Below are 19005 nucleotides of genomic sequence, written 5' to 3'. Positions count from 1 at the left end.
TATTTAAAGAGTTGTAAAGAGCTAGAGAGGGAGGTAGAGGGAGGTCTCCAGTTGTAAAGGTGAAGGACATAATTTTGAGTTGATAGCCCTCTGAGCTGATTAGCAGTCTTGGCAAAGAATCTCGGACTGGTTACTAAGGAATGGAAAAGGAAGCAGTGATCATCATGATGCTGCAGGGTTTCTCCAAGAGCGAGTGAATCCAGAGACGTGGCTTTCTTTGGTAATGTTTGTATCAAGACTTCAGAAAGGGATTTGGTGAAAAGTAGTCAAGAAACTTACGTTAGATGTTAGCAAAACTGACTGAATAGCTACACTGAAAAAATGATGTTGAATGATTCAGTGTCATTCTGGAGCGTTGTTGTTCCATCTCGGTCCTCTTTAATTCATAATTCCATACCTTGAACAAAGATACTGAGGACAGGTTTATGAAATCTCCAAAGTGACGTAGATGGGGAGGATAACAGAGGGAGGATGATAGAATCTGTATCTCAAAAGAAAAAAAGACTTCAAAAGATCCCTAAATGTTTAAATGGTGTCCAAGTTTTAAAGAGATGAACTATAACAAGAACATATATACAATTTCTATTTGGATCAAAAAGTTCAAATATGTAAATACGCATAAGAACATGTGAAAATAAATTAGGGCTTTAGTAAACAGCAAAATTTAACAACATTTAAGAGTATAATATCATCTTACTACTGTGATCTTGGGCTGCATTAATACTGATTAGAAGATGATAGTATTGGTCCGATTATTTCTAGAATTTTCTATTCAGTTTGAGGTAGGAAGTATTAAAACAACTGGTTTGAGGGGTGGAACTGAAATTAAGGAGGGATTTGAAGCCCTGTCTATGATGAGATAGAAGATACTGGGAAGACAGTCCACTCTGGAACAGGAGGCCCCTGTTCATGGGCTCAAAGAGCTTTTTATGTGCAGAGGAGTAGACTCGTTCTGTTTGGGCCCTGGCCATGGTATTGGGGCCCACGGATAACCCAGCCAGAGTTCAGTTTCAACCGTACAAGGTTTTACTGAAAACAGACTGTATGCTGAGTACCTTGCCGGTCATCATTCACCTGATGGTTCAGACAGAAGTTAGAAAACACAGCCCTGCATTCACTACTCTCCTGCATAGCGGGGTAGTAAAATGTCCATTAATACATATTTTGGTAAAGATCTAGACTTACAGCGGCGTCAAAGACACAATAGTCAACTCTGGGAAGTTGAAAGATTTCACAGAGGAGGTGACCAGTGAGCTGCATCTGGGAGGATTAGTGGGAGTTCACCAGGCCAACCAAGAGAAGAGGCGTCCAACACAAGGGATGACGTGTTCAGATGCACAGAACATGCACTGCTGCTGAGAAGCTGCCGACTGTGCAGTATGAGAGGAGGGGAAGGTGGCACGGCCTTAACTGCCATGCACAGATTAGACTTCATAGGTGAAAGGGGGCTGTGCAATGATTTTTTAAGCAGTAGAGTAATATGAGCAAGTGGATACAGACTCTGTGGACTGACAGTCTGAGTCTCAATGAGTTGAGTAATTCCCAAGTGAATTCACTGTGCTTCTCTTTCTCTTTTCCCCTGATCCTCTTATGGTCATTTAAAAGTATTCAGGAAAAAAGGGTATCTGTTCTGTCCATTAAGAATCTATTCTCTTTGGGTAGGCTATCCAGCCCTGCTAGGTCTAGAGCTCAGCTCCTTACTGGAACAGAGTCACTTGTAATAAACACCACACAGATGCCAGGGACTAAATCTTTGAGCAAATACATGTCAGTAGTAACTTGGGGGAAAAGCCTCTTAGTTAAAATTATTCCATTTTTTTGCTCACTGGGGTGCTTTGCAGGAAAGGTTTTGCCTTGTTTGCCAAGAGACAGTTGCCAGTGTTGCGAAGTAAAATTGGCACGTAGTCCCTTCCAGCTTGCTGGGGGATAAAGTAGATGCATTCCTATGAGTGGCTGCAGAACATCACATCTGGCTTTTACTTCTAAGGCCTGTCACCTCAAACCTCTTTAGAATAAGTGGGAACATACATAAATGAACAGGCAAATAATCGTGGAGGTCAAACAGCACAATGTTAAAATAAGGTACAAGTCTTGCCACAGAAATGTCTAGCATTGTGTAAGAGACAGTCATTCCTCCTGACAGTTCGTCAAATCTCTAATCCTGGAATGAAAAGCCACAGAGGTTAGCCCAGCAATCTGTTACAAAATCAGTGCATTGCCTAAGATACTGCTTCCCCCAACCTCTAGAGGATACATTCAGCAAACTTTGAACATACACGTCAGATGAATGCCAGAGCAAATCATGGACTCACTTTTCTTCAGGAAGTGAACCTTTTTTAGGATCAGGGTCAATTCCTCCAAGACAGGACTCATCCTAAAATTGCAGTGGGTGTGACAGAAAAGGCTCTCAGCTGTGCATTGTGGTGCTTTAAATTCTCGTCAAGGAACTCATCTTTTGGAGTAAGATATTGGGCCTCTGGGAAGCCTTTGCTGGAAAGAAAATATATTTCCTTTGAAAGTTCATAAAGGTATTCGTCCCCGCTCTCAGGAATGGCTTGATTGCTTTATTAGAAGTATTTGCTAATGTTTTGGAAAACCGTGTTCTGAGAAGGGCATGGACACTCAAAGAGGAAGGTTTTGCTGGACAGAGAGGGGAGCACACACAGTGGGTTGGCTGTTCAGGGCTGGGCATGCTCTGTTAGGACCTCCATGAAGAAGGTTTTGAATTAGGGGCCAGGGATGGCACAGAAAGCATGGATTGTAAAGAGACCAGGTCATGTGGGAGTGGGAGGCGTGTGAGGGCATGAAGGGAAGTTCAGTCAAAGTCCACTGAACCACTTTCTTTAAGCCCAGTCAGGCTCGGAGGTCACGTCACAGAGGGAAGGTGGAAGGCACTAATGCTTGTGTCGTGTGTGCCTTGTGCATGCCACGACATGTTCCCCACTGTGTCTCTGACACCCAGAACTTCACCTGGCTCATGAGAGGACACATGACGAATTGTGTCATTTTACATACAGTATATTACTCATTCTTACATTGACATTAGTCATTTTTATTTCTGGTCTATCATTAAGTACTTTGACTTCCTCAGAACCTCAAGTCTGATAAATGACGGGACTAGATTAGATCTGAATCTAGCTTTACTACAGTCGAAGGCTAGGCTGCCATTTCCGATCTTCAAAACCTTTTCTCCCACTGGAATGACAACATGTGAAGCAGATGAATTTGGAGCTCCACTGGGTGAAGGTGGGACAGGAGTGACAGAAGGGCAAGTCCCAGCTCAGGACCCTCTTTGGTCTCTGACTCGCTTAACAGTGCACAGTGAAGAAACTATGAGGTCCCAGGGTCCTGCACTCTCGCCTTCACTCTGTTTCCCAGAGAATTCACCGGGGAGGGATTCAAAGCATGCTCCACAAACCATGTCCTCAGTCCTCTGACTGCCCCTCTAAGACAGGGAATATCAGTTCTAAAAAGCGAAGTCACTCCAAGGCTACATGAGATGGTTATTGACTCATAGTTAATCAGAAAGTCAGTGTTACTGAGAAGTGGATATTGAGTCTTCTCCCCATCCTTTTTAAAGCATCGTTTCCCTTGCCATCAATTTATGTGCATAAGCCACGTTCCTAATATTGTCTCTTATTTTGGGGGTTTAAAATAACACATATTTTAATTATTTGGTTAAGTATAGGCTTGGGTCACTTTTGCTTTATAATCAAAAAAGATGAGATCCCGTGGAAATCTATTTCTTCAAATTGCTCCACCTCGTGTGTGCCTGTGGGTTGTGTGTATATTTGGGTTCATGTATGCCCAGAACTCAGGTAACACAGAAGCAAACATGAGCTCTTCCTTTTGAAAAAGGAATCTCTCTAAAGCATCTTTAATTTCAAATCAGTTTTTAAACAGAAGCTAACAGAGTAAATAATTTAAAACCGAATTAACTTCATCTTTAGTCCAATTTAATAAAGGACTGCATTTATTTATGACTAGATTTAAAGAGAACACATCTAGGAGTGTGAAGAAAGAACAGGTCTTTAGAAGGTTTTGTTTGTTTGTTTTCGGGTTTTTTTGTTTGTTTGTTTTTGAGACGGAGTCTCGCTCTGTCACCCAGACTGGAGTGAGCGGCGCCATCTTGGCTCACTGCAAGCTCCGCCTCCCGGGTTCCCGCCATTCTCCTGCCTCAGCCTCCCGAGTAGCTGGGACTACAGGCGCCGCCACCTCGCCCGGCTAATTTTTTGTATTTTTAGTACAGACAGGGTTTCACCGTGTTAGCCAGGATGGTCTCGATCTCCTGACCCCGTGATCCTCCTGCCTCAACCTCCCAAAATGCTGGGATTGCAGGCGTGAGCCACCTCGCCCGGCCTGAAAGTTTTAAAACTCCAAAGCGCAGGCCTGGCTACACGCTGGTCTGTCGATGTAAACAGAATTTACTTCACTGAGATGCCACTTGTGTTTTTGTTTCTCAAGTGTGTTTTCAGGCGGCTCCTCTGTGAAAAGTAACGGGTGCTTCCCTCCCTCCTGCGCTTGGGAGCTCTTCAGCCTTTTAGAGAATCTAATTTCACTTTGGTTTTTTTTGTCGATGAAGACAATGAATCCTTAACTAAGGTTAATAACAGAGTGGGAGCAGGTTCTGGCCATGTGCCAGGCGATCATCAGCAGCAATTCTGAGCGGCTTCCCGATATCAACGTCTACCAGCTGAAGGTGCTCGACTGCGCCATGGATGCCTGCATCAACCTCGGCCTGTTGGAGGAAGCCTTGTTCTATGGTACCCGGACCATGGAGCCATACAGGCGAGTCCCAGGGAGAGGGTAACACAAGGGCTGGGATGTCTTCACGTTGGGCAAAGATCGATGTTGTGAAGTCATTCCGATTACTGCTTTGCATGGAGGATTTCCAGCTGCTTCTCAACCATTGCGTAAAACCAAGTCTTATTTTATTCATTCCCCCTTGTTCATTCACTTATGCATTCATTCATCATTTGTAAAGTTCCTTCTGCCTGTCAGGCACCGTGGGTGTACAGAAACTAATTAGATGCTGTCTCGATCTGGAGCAGATGATTACAATATGATGTGGCGCTTGCAATGACAAAGGCAGGCTCAGGGTGCTGGGGGAGCTGGAGAGGAACGCGGGCTCAGACCTAGCTTGAGAGGCTGTGTCATTGGCCTCTGCTGGTCCAGGTGAGGATGGCCATACGGGGCCCTTGGTCTGGCTGGCAGTAAATCCTGGTCCCTTCTCTTTCTCAGGATTTATGCTTTCAGTTGAATCATCTGTCTTCATAATTACCTTGTGAGCCAGGGAGGACAGCAGGGAGATGGCCCTGCCTCAGCTTATCCTTGAGTCAGGTGAAGGAATGATTGGTGATTTTGCTTCTTGACTGATCTCAGCTCCCTGAGACCAGAAGGCGTTTTGCCCTGAGATGTTTTTATCTCAGAGAAGCTTTGAGGAGGGTAGTGTTGAACTGCTGAGAGTTAGGTGCTGGTGGATGTTGCACCCTGATTTGCAGTGGGCTGAGAACATAATTCTAGAAGGTGAGACTGAGAGCAGCCCAAGGGGAAGGGCACAGAGACAGCGGACCATAATCTGAGGTTGGAATGGCTCAGTCTCTAGCACAGAGCAAGGTTGCTGATGGGAAGGTACCTTGAAAGCACCTGTGACCGGGAGCGATGGCAGAGGAAGACGGTCCCTGGAGAACAGGGGGTCCATCCTGGGCAAATCTTTAATTTCCCAGCTTTGCAGACTGTGCAAATACTGTGTCAGTCCAAAGGGGTGAAGCAGAGGGAGAATCCAGGACCAGACCTATGCAACGTAGGACAACGGGCAGGGAGAGGCTGTAAGTGAAGAGGGGCAGGTGGAAAAGTCAGAGCCCGGGGTACTTCCTGTTCCCACTAGAGGAAGACTCTCAGGAGACATCTGGGAGAGGAAGTTCCCAGAGTCAACATAAGAACAGAAGTGAGTCCAGGTCTAGGATATTTGTTCGGACTCATGGTAGGAAACCAGAAATGAGGTGCTTGGTCAGGAAGCCAGGCATGAGCCAGGAGCTTGGTGCAGAGCCCGAAGACGGCAGAGGCTCCACCAGCCAGGTGGATGGCAGAGGTCCCTGGCCAGCCAGTGGCACCAGCCTGACCCTAAGCATGTTTTCTGGACTTTTGTAGGTGGTTTCCTCCACTGCCTGTGGGTGAACGGCTCTGGAATCCAGACTGTGAGTCAGCTTTAATCAAACGTATAAGGGATTGGCTTGAGGGCTGAGACTGTAGACTTTCCCATGAGCAGTGAAATGCCTGCTGAGTGTGATCAATCTTGTGGGTTCTCAGAAAATACGGATTGCATTCAAAGAGATAAGGCTTCATCTCTGAGCCTTAGTGTTGCAAAAAGAGGCAGGTCAGATGGTTGGCGTTACCTCTCTGAACTCCACAGCTTGCTATGAGAAAGCCAAACCACAGCCTCTGGGTGAGCGGATCGACGCCATCCAAAAGACGCAGACTGAAAAACAGCCTTTCTTCTCCAGGCCCCCCTCAGCAGCCGCTGGCTCTCTGCTAGCGCTGCGCTGACTCTTCTGCCTTATCTTCCCTTTCCTTTTGACACCCAGACTGCCCTGCCCAGGCCACTCTGAAGCACAGAAACTTTAAATGGGTCCACCACATCCATAAAGAAGACCACACACCTACAAGGTGTCTGTTCTGCATGTATTTTGCAACCTTCTCTTCCCCCCATCTACCAGGGCCTCTTTGAGGCACTAACTTACCCCTTAAGTAACTGGCAGTTTGACTGACTTTAAAGTTAAACAAAGAGGCCTTTCTTGTAAGCGAGGCCAAGGCTTCGCCACCAGAATACAGTCCATTATGTTTGGAAAACGTTTGGTTATATTTACGTGGTGTTTGGCAGGTCACAGTCTCTCTGTCAATGTGTGCTCTGTTCTTACACTGGGCGACAAATTTCCAAGCCTCCCTTGGCTTCTCTTGCCTGGAGGGTGTTGAGGAGCTGCTTTTTGGTGGGATTTCAAGAAATCCAATCTGCATTGATCCACTTCACATGAGTGAGGTACGAATCATTTGCTTTTGAAGCTGTAGTTGAGGAAAAGGCTATAAATAAACCCAAACCAACGAAGTTAAGAGAAATGGGCAGGGTAGATGTTGTCATACTTTGCCTTTTTCCCCTTTAGCTCAGGCAGAGGTAAAAATAAGGAATGTATGCAAATAGGTCAGGTACCCTGCAACGCCGTTAGCAATTTTAGAACAAAGGCAGGAATGAAGAAGTTGGCTGTGGTTTTCACCTCTCACATGTGCACGAGGGAATTCACACTGGGTGCTCTTGGCCTCCGCATCCGCTCCCTGCAGATGCTGGAGGTGGGCCTTTTGCTGACCTTTAGCCAAGGTCACAGACGGTTAGCTAGGCATGAGTTACCAAGGGATGATTGCATTGCCATCTGCTGTAACAGTTTTACAATGTTAATATATTGTTTGCAACAACTAGATGGAGGTCAAGTCTTTCTTGATGATTTTGTCACTCTTGACCTTCGCTAAATTTTAATTGCTGACCTTAGAGGAGAAAGTGCTGCTATTCCATTTTTATCCAAATTATGGCCTTCAGCTCCCTTCTTGCTACTCTGTCATTTATTTTTACTCAATAGATTTTACTCAGTTTTTATGATGCGGCTCAACATTAGGTCCTTCATGTTTCATAAAACAAGATAGAAATCACATACAACAAAATGTATAATATTTAGTATTAGCCCATAGCATGTCTTCTGATAGTATCGGCATATATATGTGACTGTATATGCAAACTCGTCTGTCCCTTAGCATTGCAAACATTAAGTAGAATGAAAATAATTTTTAAATACTTGATAAATTTTATTGAAAAGTTTAACTTAGTCTAATGTTAATTAGCCAGTTCAGAACTTGGTATGCATTTTCCTGTTAAAGATGGTGACAGATTATGGTGAGTTCCCCAGACTAAGCCAGGAAAGTCTACTCGGCCTTTGGTAGCACCAGTGTATGGGCTATAAATCCGCCTCCGCCCAGCCCCCCAAAAAGGAGAGAAAAATACAAAATTGAACGCATTATTTTAAAATGTTGTCAAATACGAATTCAATTTGACTTTTCTTTGGAAACTGGAGAGTGATGAGGAGATACAGAGGGTTTTTCCCGGCTTCGAAGAGGACTCTCAGGACGTTCACACATGTTGTGTTCATTTCTTTTGCGAGATTAGCATATGCCTGTAGGGAAGGACCATTTAAGAGGACAGAAAGGTAAAAATCAGCCTCATCTTCAAACTGTTGGCCCACTCCTTAAAGACAGGCATGGCTAAAAGTTTCTTTCTGGAAATGTTCTGTGTGAGAGTGGCCAGTGTGAATATATTCCAGAGCCACATAGACCTCAGTCTTAGCGTGGTGTCAGAGGATTGAAAATCAACAGTAATCCTAACCTTCGCCAGGGTCTCTCAGAAAACATGAACAGTGGCTCCATCATAATACACAGAATGTTTTCTTAAAGCTCCCGCTCCCCCCACCCCATTCCTTTTCTTCTGCTTTCCAACTTATTCTTGACTCTCTTCCCTTCAGAACTGTTCACGCGGGCTCTTCCACTTTCTCCTGCACTTCTGCCTTTTTCTTGCTTGTCTTGATTGGGGAAAGACTCATTTGCAATAGGTTTTTAAAATATGCCTGTTAAGGTGGCATATGGAGGAGTGCAGATTAGAAAGAGAAAAGGGAAGGGAAGCCAAGCCAAAGGTCCTCCTTAGTGTAGGGGGAAAATGAAGGAAGAAAAAAAAAAGGATAACTCCCTAGCCCATGTTCTGTCACTTTTTTCACTTTACAAGAGAGTGTAGACATCTGTCTAGATCAGCTCTAGATCAGCTCCAGAAATAAGTATCTGAACTTCATCCAACACTCTTTCCACATATGTTGTTTGCCATTTATTGTCTCTGTTGAGATTTATAGAATTGTTTCACCCGATAAATGAATAAATGTTTTCTTCTCTGCTTCTCTTCTCTCCTCCCTAGATCAGCTCCACCTTATTCTTTTTAACAGATACATAGTATTTCATCTCATGGATATACCATAATGTTTGGATCAGTCTCTCTTGTTTCCATTTATGTGTACCATGTCAAACAATGCCATGATTAATTGAATCCATAGGGTAAATCCATAGGAGAAATTCCTAAATGGTAACTTGCTACATCAAATTTAGGTCCCCCTGAACTTAAAATAAAAGTTATATTTATTTTAAATTTGGATAACCATTTCCAAATTGTACCTCCCCCACCACACACATCAAAATGTCACTCTTTCCTCAAGAAAATATGAGAAGAGATGACACTGATTTCCAGTGTATCTGTTCTAAAGTCATTTCAAAACCAATTAGGGTCTTCATCTATTCCTTCATCAAAGCCCACATTATGGGGTGAGATTTGTTGATATTAATTTTGTTGTCCATAAATTGTATTTTTGTGCTGGTGGGAATGACATTTTTGTGATGTACCTGGGGAAAAAGGCAAAAGAACAAGAATGATGAAGAGACTTAAGTTGTGATCGGAGAAAGAGGCAAGGGGGGTGGGCTATGAAATCTCCAAGGAGAAGAAAGCTGATAAGAGTGGGATTTCAGCTCAGATAGTTTTCTGTGCTGTGTTGTCAGAAAAAATGGGGGCAGGTGGAGACAGTGGAAGTATAATGCAGCCAGTAGTTTGTGTACCTGCCATGGTTACAAATCAGGGGTTTGCAACTGAGAAATTGCCAGTTAATTACATAGCAGCCCCGTCAGTTTTTAATTTTGTGGGGGATTTTTTTTCTCCTTTTTTTGAGAAGCTTTGGAAAATAGGTTGATAAACTATAAGATTTCCTCTTTACAGTACCTTCTACTGCTGTTTTCAAGCAGGCTTTTCTGAAGAACCCAGTTGTTCTTTCAAGGGTTTTTGTCAATGTGACATTCTGGTACAGAAGCCTGCAGAGCTTACCGGGTACATGTTACAGGGGGAGGACCTGAGCCCGCCTTCAGTGCAGTCATGTGCCCAGCCCTTGCTTGGGCCTGCCCTTCGCGATCCCTCATCCCAGGTGCGTGTCACCGTGGGAGGACCTGAGCGAGCGTGTGCGTGTCACCGTGGGAGGACCTGAGCGAGCGTGTGCGTGTCACCCGTCTGGAGGACCTGGCCCGTTGATTACGATGCCCAGCCCTTGCTTGGGCCTGCCCCTCCGGATCCCGTATCTCTCCGTGTTGCTCAGATGTTGTTACCTTGCTCTCTGAGGACGCTTGTGTCATTGTCTCTGACAACAAAGCTCGTTCCTAGAGCGCAGGCAGGGTCCTTGGCTGTTGTATCTAGTTGAGAACTTTGCTAAACCATGCTCATGGAGTAGGACCTAGAGAACAAATCAGAGCCGGTTCTCTCCCCGGAAAAGGAAATAAGTATCTGAACTTCATCCAACACTCTTTCCACGGATGTTTGCCTTCATTGTCTCTGATAAATGAATAAATGTTTTCTTCTTTGCTTATTAATGTAAACAGTGATCTTTTAACCACTTAATCGTGTTTTCCTTGCTTCAGTTTTCAGTTAAAGTACCTTTAGTGGAAGACCCTGTATGCACGATTTTGAGCTCTGTATGTGTGTGTGTTCATATGTGTGAAATACTGAATTATCCGGCATGCCTAATCAGGGCCTCTTTCTGTTTGCTGTCCATTCTGTAAGGTTGATTTCTTACTGGGTCACTGGGGCAGTGATCACCTGCACAGTGATGGGGGAAGGAGCCGTCAAGACCCAAGCATTTTTTAAAACTTTTAAATATAAGCCTTTTAAATTTAATTCTGAAAGACTTTCTTAATTCAGAATCTAGACATAAAATAATACAGTGAGAAAGGAGGTGAAGGAGGGGGAAATAGAGAAAGAGGGAAAATGAAGAAGAAGGAAAAAAGATATGACAATGACTAGTAGATATTTATTACACCACTGACTTGCGCTTAGGCCTCATTACTTGTGTTTTACTTTTATGGATAACCCAGAGCTAATAGGAGGGTTTAGGTAGGAGGATAACGGAGAACATTATGACCAGTTTCTCTGGCTCTTCTTTTCTTGGAACAAGAGAAATGAGACCATCTCTGCTTCAACCATCTACTCCTGTAAAGTACTTTGACTTCCTTTAACCCTAACCACCTTGCCTGAGATGCCACCTGTACATTTGGGTAAAGACCTTCATTGCCCAGCTTTGTAGAGTGGTTCCAGCCCTGAGGCTCCTGGTTGTGTGAGAATGGCCCAGCCTTGTACTCTTACTTCTGGAAGAAAAATCTAGGACAGTCTGCATGAAACTGGCATCAGCTCTGGCCCTTCAACACCTCTGAAAAGAGGAGGCAGGATGCCTTGGGCCTTCTCCTACTCCTGCATGTAGCAGCTCTTCTGACCCTCGCTGTTACCTCAGGCATTGGAACAAGTGTTCCATGTGCTGACAGAGCTTTGGATGACAGCAGACAGGCTTAAGTGATCTGGCAGCTTCACGTAGCACGCCTTCGTCTAGCTTGCCTATTTCCCATCTGTCTTAAGGATGAAACAAAATGATTGGGTGCTGCTGATGTATGTGGAGCCCCTACTGGGGAAGGGGAGGTGGCCTGCTCGTTACTTCCAGCATGCTGCAGTGCATGGCAGAACATGCACACAGCCTGTGCTTTCCGTCACCTCCTGGCCATACATCTCTGTACTGTTTGTCACTCTGGCTACTGGAGGCCACTACTCAACCATCTTTCAGAGGACCCCATCTTCTGTTTCACTCTGGATGGCATTGCCAGAATCCACTCCTGAGCTTTATTCTGGTAACTCCCTGTAGCAAGCGTGCTGGATGCAGTCCACATCCACTTTCAGACAAGAGAATTGAGAAGTTGCTTCTTCCTTCCCCTGTCCCCGTTACGAGCTCCAGTGTGCAGCTGTCGTCCTGCCCCAAGTCTGTGTGTGTCTTTCCACATCAACGCTAGCAGGTGTGGGGCTTTGGGAAATCAGATATCTGTAGGAACCTCAACCTTATTTGTATGCAAGAAGTCGAATGTGGCCTTTAGATATGCCTTGTCCGGTAGGAGACAGAGCAAGAGATATCATTTGGACTACAGAAGCCTGCCCATCTTCTCTACCTGATTCTCAGCTTACCGCATGGCCTCCTGGATGCATAGATCATGGTTGATTTGAATGGGCACATCTCACGTTCCTGGGTCAGGCACTTACTCATTTTTTTCAACAAAAATATTTATGGAGACCTACTTACGTCTATGCACTGTGGCAAACAAAACAGGCAATACAAAGTCCTCGTTTGGTGGAGCTTACAGAGAGCCTTCAACAGCCAGCTGAGGCGCACCTGTGAGCAGCTCCATAAAACCAGGCCTTTGAGAACCTGAGGAGGAATTGCTGGACCAACTCAGGCCTGGCCAGTGACAGACAAGGTTTTTAGAGTGCTGGAGTAGGAGGCCCTTCAGTGGATCAAGTACTTATCTCTCTTGGGGGTCCCTGATTGATTTTTAGGATTTCATTCATCATTCTACTACTTTAAAGCCTCATATACAGAAGTTGGTTCCTCTGATAGCCCGAAGCCCTCCCTAATGCATTCTTGGAGCTGTAACCCCTGTTTAGCTCCACATTGTCATCCTCTGAGCTGGAAGGGTAACCAGAAGCCAGGACCAGCATGCTCAGGCTTTGGAGTGACTGGGGTAAAGCTGGAGGCTGTGCTCATGACTAGCTTGGTGGGTGCTAGTTGGCCACCCGAGGAAGCCTTCTCCCAGAAGCCAGCAGTCCAGGGGACACTGACGGGGGAATATCATCATTTGGTTTATGCCACTATTTTAGGATAGCCTCATTTCCTTTTTATTTTATTTTTTTGAGACACAGGGTCTTGCTCTGTTGTCCAAGCTGGAGTGTAGTGGTGCAAACACTGCTTACTGCAGTGTTGACCTCCTGGGCTCAAGCGTTCCTCCCACCCCAGCCTCTCGAGTAGATGAGGGGAACCATAGGCACACACCCTGACACCAAGCTAATTTAATTTTTTTTTTTTTTTTTTTTTTTTTGTAGAGGCAGGATCTTGTGGTTGCCCAGGCCCCAGTCTTGAACTCCTGGGCCCAAGTGATCTCCACCTTGGCCTCCCAAAGTGCTGGGATTACGGAGGTGTGAGCCACTGAACCCAGCCTGGACCAGCTAGGAGAATCAGAAGGCTTCAGCTCTCGCCTACCTTTATTGTAAAATAATGTGGATAGAGGTTCTGCCCTGAGAGATGATCATTTCATAAAACACTCTAGGGTTCTTTATACCCAGGTACGTTGATAGTGATTAAATATCGTAACAAAAATTGTGCAGTGGCATTTCACAGAGAGCCCAGGACTGTCTGGGGTGGTGCCAGAAAGCAATATGAAGTTGAGTGGCTTTACATACAGCCGGGTGACCTGTGACAACATGATTCCATTAGCATTTTCTCTCTACCTGCCCCTCCTTTGCCTCCTACGGGACAGGATATCAGTTCCTTTTTCCCCCCAAACCCCCAAGTTATACATAATTTCCCACCCATTTTACACTCTTCCCTGTGGCTCTTGGGCCTGGTCTCTGGGACCCAGAGCCCATACCTCTCCAGCCAAGTCATCAAGACCTTGGCCGAATGAGCCGGGCCTGGCTCACCCTTGTAATCCCAGCACTTTGGGAGGCCAAGGCAGGCAGATTGCTTGAGTCCAGGAGTTCAAGCCAGCCTGGGCAACATGGTGAAACCCCATCTCTACTAAGAAAATGTGAAGGTGGCTCAGTGGTATGTACCTGTAGTCCCAGCCACCCACGGAGAGATAAGGTGAAAGTTGCTTGCTTGAGTGGGAGGTCAAGGCTGCAGTGAGCTATGATCACCATTGCACTCTAGCCTGGGTGACTCAGTGACCTGTCTCAAAAAAAAAAAAAAAAAAAAAAAGGTAAATAGCAGAGCTCCTAATTTCAAATCAGGAGTGATAATCCTGCACTATTGCCACCTTAGAGAGGCCCAAGTTCTGGTAAGAAGTACAGTGATCAACACTGGGTTCTAGAGAAGTTTCCTAAGTGCCACCTGACTCCCCTTTTGGTCCATACGACACAGAACTCATCTCTGCTGGAAGCTGGAAGATCTGCCCCCTCAAACCCCCTCAAGGTAACTGGAGGTCTTCAAACCTTTATTTTAAAGCACTGTGTAAAATATCCTCCCAATGCCACTTTCCTCCATTTGACCTTCACCAAATCCTGCTCTTTCTGATAATCCAATCCCCTCCTTTAACACTCAAGCTCCCAGTCAAGAAGCATGTGCTAAGGGGAGCTGCTGGACTTCCTGTGACAGCATGAATCATTCTAGCTTGCACTTAGTCTACTGGGAAAAGTTCAGACCACGAAGGAGCCACTAGAATCTACTTTGTACCTTTGGATAACTTCCGAGTGAAAGGTTTTCTCCAACCTGGAGGGACCCCAGTCCTGTGCCTCCTTGGCAGCAGTATCCAAGGAAAACAGAAGTTCCTAGCTGTAGCTTTCACTCAGCCTACAGATGCTCATGGTCCTAATAGGCTTCCTGAACTCTAATGTTTTAGGTACTAATTCCAGGGTCTGTCTTCAGAATCCATTTGTTTTTCTGTCCGGCCTATCCTCCTTGGAGAGCTTTCATTCTGGCTTACATACTTTCTCTCTGCTCACTGTCTGCGTTCTACATTCTTCTCTGCTGCTGCTCCCTACTTGCAACAAGGATACCTGTTTGCCTTTACTCCAAAATCCCCCACCTGTGGACCAACCCCACTTATTCCCAGTCTACCTTGTTTGGCTCTTGAGCCACCAACCCAGGCCAGGACATAAGAAATACCTTTTGTGGGCCTGGCACATCGGCTCACACCTGTAATCCCAGCACTTTGGGAGGCTAAGGTGGGAGGATAACTTGAGCCCAGGAGTTCAAGACAGACCTGGGTGACACAGCGAGACTTCATCTCTTCTAAACATGAAAAAGGTAGATGGGTATGGTGGTGGTAGGCACCTGTAGTCCCAGCTGTTTGAGAGGCTGAGGCAGGAGGATCCTTTGAGCCCAGGAGTTCAAGGCTGCAGGGAACCACCACATGCTCCAACTTGGGTTAAGAGTCAGTCCCTGTCTCTTAACAATAACAAAAAAGCCAGTCACGGTGGCTCATGCCTGTAGGCTTAGCACTTTGGGAGGCCAAGGTGGGCAGATCTCTTGAGCCCAGGACTGGGACCAGCCTGGGCAACATTATGAAACCCCATCTCTACCAAAAAAAAAATACACACACACACCCACATATACACAGAAAAAATACCCAGGCATGATGGCTCAAGCCTATAGTTCCAGCTACTCCGAGAGGCTGAGGTGGAAGGATCGCTTGAGCCCATGGAGGTCGAGGCTATAGTGAACCATGTTCATACCACTGTATTCCAGCCTGAGCAACAGCGTGAGACCCTGTCTCCAAAAAAAAAAAAAGAAAAAGAAAAAAGATAGAAAGACTTTTTGTTGCATTTGCCTGACTTTCAGTGTAAACAACTTCCTTTTGGAACAAGATGGAAGCCATACTGTACTCCTGGGGCTCGGTCACCTGAACAGGAAAACATTTGTTTGTGTTCACCAGTGTGTATGAGCAATACGTATGATCTGAGAAATTGTCTTTAGGCTTCCTACGTTGTGAAAGCATTTCCAGAATAAGAACATTTTCCATTGTGGTTCAATTTTTTTTAAAACTTGAACAAGCCATCACTGAGCACTTTGACTTTCCTGATAGAAAATCTTCAGTTTCTTATTACAACAAATTGTACTCTACGCAGCAGGATATCAAATCCTAGGGAATCTTTTGGGATGCATTGAATTTCTCCTGTTGAATCAATCTCTTGCTTGGCTGCCCCTGCAGCTACCAAGCTGCTGTCTTTTCTTTTTCTCACTTCGTGGAGGAGAAAGTAGGAAAAAAAAAAATCCCATTTCCCCTGTAGGCAGCCAAAAGAAAATCAGGTGGGCCTGAAAAATGGGTAATGATGGATAAAACTTTGAATGCCTCAAACACATTCAAACCCATTTTAATTTTATATAAAGGACACACTTCATAATTTGTTCTAAAAATATGCTCAGCACACTTACATGCTATCTGTGTATTTTCAGTAAAGTTCCTATGGAGTTTTCAGAAATTCCCTAAGGATAGATGGATGGGACTTCAGTTTCATTGCAAAAATAAAACTAATTTGTCAAACCTCATAATATTTGATTGCTTGTAGAGAATGGTGATGTCATTTATAATGAGCAGTAAGAGGTCCTTGAAAGAAATAAGAGGGTGGGGTATAAATGACCCCCAAAATTATAGTTATTTAGAGCAAGGAAAGTATCTTCTGGGCTGGTTAGTATAGAGCTCTTGAGCTCGTGAGATAGAATGGAAATATGTGTACTATTCTTATTGTTAGATGTATTAAGGGAAATGGCCCAGCCAGGTTCTGGGGAACTGAAGTAGCAAGAGTGGCCAGCCGTAGCCTTTGAACAGGGAGAGAGCAGGGGCTTGGGAGCAGTGAGGGGAGTGGAGACAGTGCCCTGCTTTTGCAAAGAGGGAAGCAGATAATGGAAATTGCTCTTGCCGCATGAAGGACACCAATCACATTAACGCTGCCCTTCAGTATGAAAGGAACAGATCTGCTCTCACCTGTAATTGGAAATGGCCCCATAATGCCCTCCCAATGTAAGATAAACTGGATTCAACAATCATAAAAGCATCTGCCAGCTGTTGGTTAGCAGCATCTTTCCAGGGGAGTAGGTGAAAGGACTTTAAGGACTCTCCCTTTCAACTTTTTAAACTGAAAAGTAATTGCTGTTATTAAGAGGCTACTGTGGACCAATCAACTTGCTTGTCCTTCTAATCCTCACGGCCAGAGTAAGAAGGATGTTAACCTGTCTTGTCCTCTGTGGCAGAGGCTGAGGCTGACACTTGGTAACTTGCCCACTCCATGGCAGAGCCAAGGTTCAAACTCAGGCCATGGATTCGTTTATTTTATTTTGGCTGTAATTTTTAAAAGCATTTGAGTCAGCCTGAACCCAGATTGGCTTTGTTAGAAAGGTATAAACTATGACTACACTGCGGAGGGCTCCAGTGGTCTTTCTACTACCCCATTCTGTTTTCCTACCATGTGACTCTGTGATGATAATTTTAATACAAGTAACAGAAATCTACCTGAGAGTAACTTCACACAGAGTAGAATCTGCTGCCTACACAGCTGCACAGCCAGCCACAGATCACCGTGACGGAATTCAGGGATGCAGTCGGGGCCATCAGACTGATGTCTGGCTCGTCTGCTTTCTTGTTCTTGAATTCTGTCTTTTCTCTCCCTCCTCCTTTCCCTTCCTAGATGCTGTCCTCATTCTTCCTCACAGTCTTGTCCACAGTGTGATGAGACAGATGACTTCCAGCAGCTTCTTCCCCCCACCCCATTCATGTTCTGTTAGCCGTGTAACAAAAGAAAAAGTTCTGTTCCCTCCAGCTGCAGATTTAAAGACTATGTATTTGGGATGGATGGCTTTGGCCTTAGTAGGTCTCACGCCCACCCCTGCCTGGACTGGGGGAGATGAGGTGCTGGCAGCCCTGCCAATAAGACAGGTTTGGAATGGGACAGACGTTCTTGAAAAGCTAGGAGGGTGGGTGAGCTCTGGACAAACCAGAAGAATAGATGTCCACTGTACTGTTCCACTCAGAAATAGTCTAATAAAAATTTCAGATAGAAAAAGACTCGAAGAGGGTAAAGAGAATCCAGTAAAAAGACTCTACTACATGAGAAAGAAGGAAGCAGCAGCTCTCTGCCATTATGTTACATACTGCAGATGGAGCTTTGCAAGAGCAGGTTCTTAGAATTTCCAGGGGAACACCAGGACCCACTTGGAGTAGACCACAAACCAGCTGTTTAGGAGGAAGTCCGAGAGCTGGAAAAGGAAAAGATGGATCTCTAGAAGGCAGCTAAGGTCCTACCTGGAGCAGAGAAGTTATGTCAGGACCTGATGTACCCGATGGCGGTGTGTGACATACTCCCTGGAGGTTCTCCAGTTCCCCTGTGTGCTGTCTCCTTCTGGCGACAGGCATTAAGTAATACAGCCAGAATGCTACACAATGTAGCGTTGATTTTGGAAATGCTACAAAAAGAGTACACCTTGATATCAGCAAGGCATTCGATAGTGTCTCCTGGTACATTTTCTATAGATGGAAACATATGAGCTAGTGAGGTTAATTTAAACCTTTTAAATAGCTATTTCTGAACCATAGTCATTCACAGATTGATAGACCCCTTTGGGGAAATATGCAGTGGGATATATGCCTCAAAGCTCAGGTTGGTTTTTGGTCCTAAGTCAGCATTTTCATCAAAGACTTTGTGAGAAGAATACGTAGAAGTCATGGATATCAAATACAGAAGGGATTCAAAGTAGAGAAGAATCTTCTGGAGAGCTGAACCAAAGTTCAAATTAATTCCTTACTCAGAAACATTTGGCAACAGAATGAGTAGGGGTACAGGGAAAAGTCTGCATTTGGAAATAAACTTCAATAATAGGCTGGAGAAATTCTTCTAGTGTTTTGTAGTAGAATATTTTTGTTGTTCCAGTAACATTAATTTCTGCATTCTTTCTTACTATGACTTCAAATGGGTCCTAGCCATGTAGTGTGTATGTGATTGACCAGAGGCAGTCTGTCTGTGATTGGCTAAAGTGAGAAAAATCATGTTTCCTTGGTCATGTGACCCATGTTAGACAGATGGCTTCATGTTGCAGCCAGTGATGGTCATCCATTCTTGGCCTTTCATTTGAACTATTAAGAAAGAAGACTTCTCCTTAACTACTGCTCACGACTGAGGAAGCACAGAGGCCTAGGGCTGCAGGCCGTTAGGCTTCTTGGGACTAAAAGAGAGAGATCAGAAGAAAAATAAAAAGAAACTGATCAAGTAGAGGTGAGAGATGGAAAGAGAAAAACGGGATCCTGATGACATTGTTTAAACATTGCCTGAGACCACATTTACTCCTGTACCGTTGAGTTGCTAAGCACTTA

The 19005-nt window shown here is 44.9% G+C and overlaps 1 protein-coding gene across 1 annotated transcript in view; it reads left to right on the top strand.

Annotated features, from left to right (window-relative positions):
• The window catches only part of SMYD3 (SET and MYND domain containing 3), a 758734-nt gene that overhangs the window by 648310 nt on the left and 91419 nt on the right, over positions 1-19005 (top strand). The window contains exon 10 of the mRNA XM_017953214.3: positions 4614-4788. Within this exon, the coding sequence (XP_017808703.3) occupies positions 4614-4788 (175 nt within the window). The remainder of the gene's footprint in view (positions 1-4613; positions 4789-19005) is intronic.

The sequence above is a fragment of the Papio anubis genome, chromosome 1 (assembly GCF_008728515.1).
Source record: "Papio anubis isolate 15944 chromosome 1, Panubis1.0, whole genome shotgun sequence".
Classification (NCBI taxonomy): Eukaryota; Metazoa; Chordata; class Mammalia; order Primates; family Cercopithecidae; genus Papio; species Papio anubis.
The sequence above is the reverse complement of the archived record's forward strand: the minus strand, read 5'-3'. Positions and strand labels throughout refer to the sequence as shown.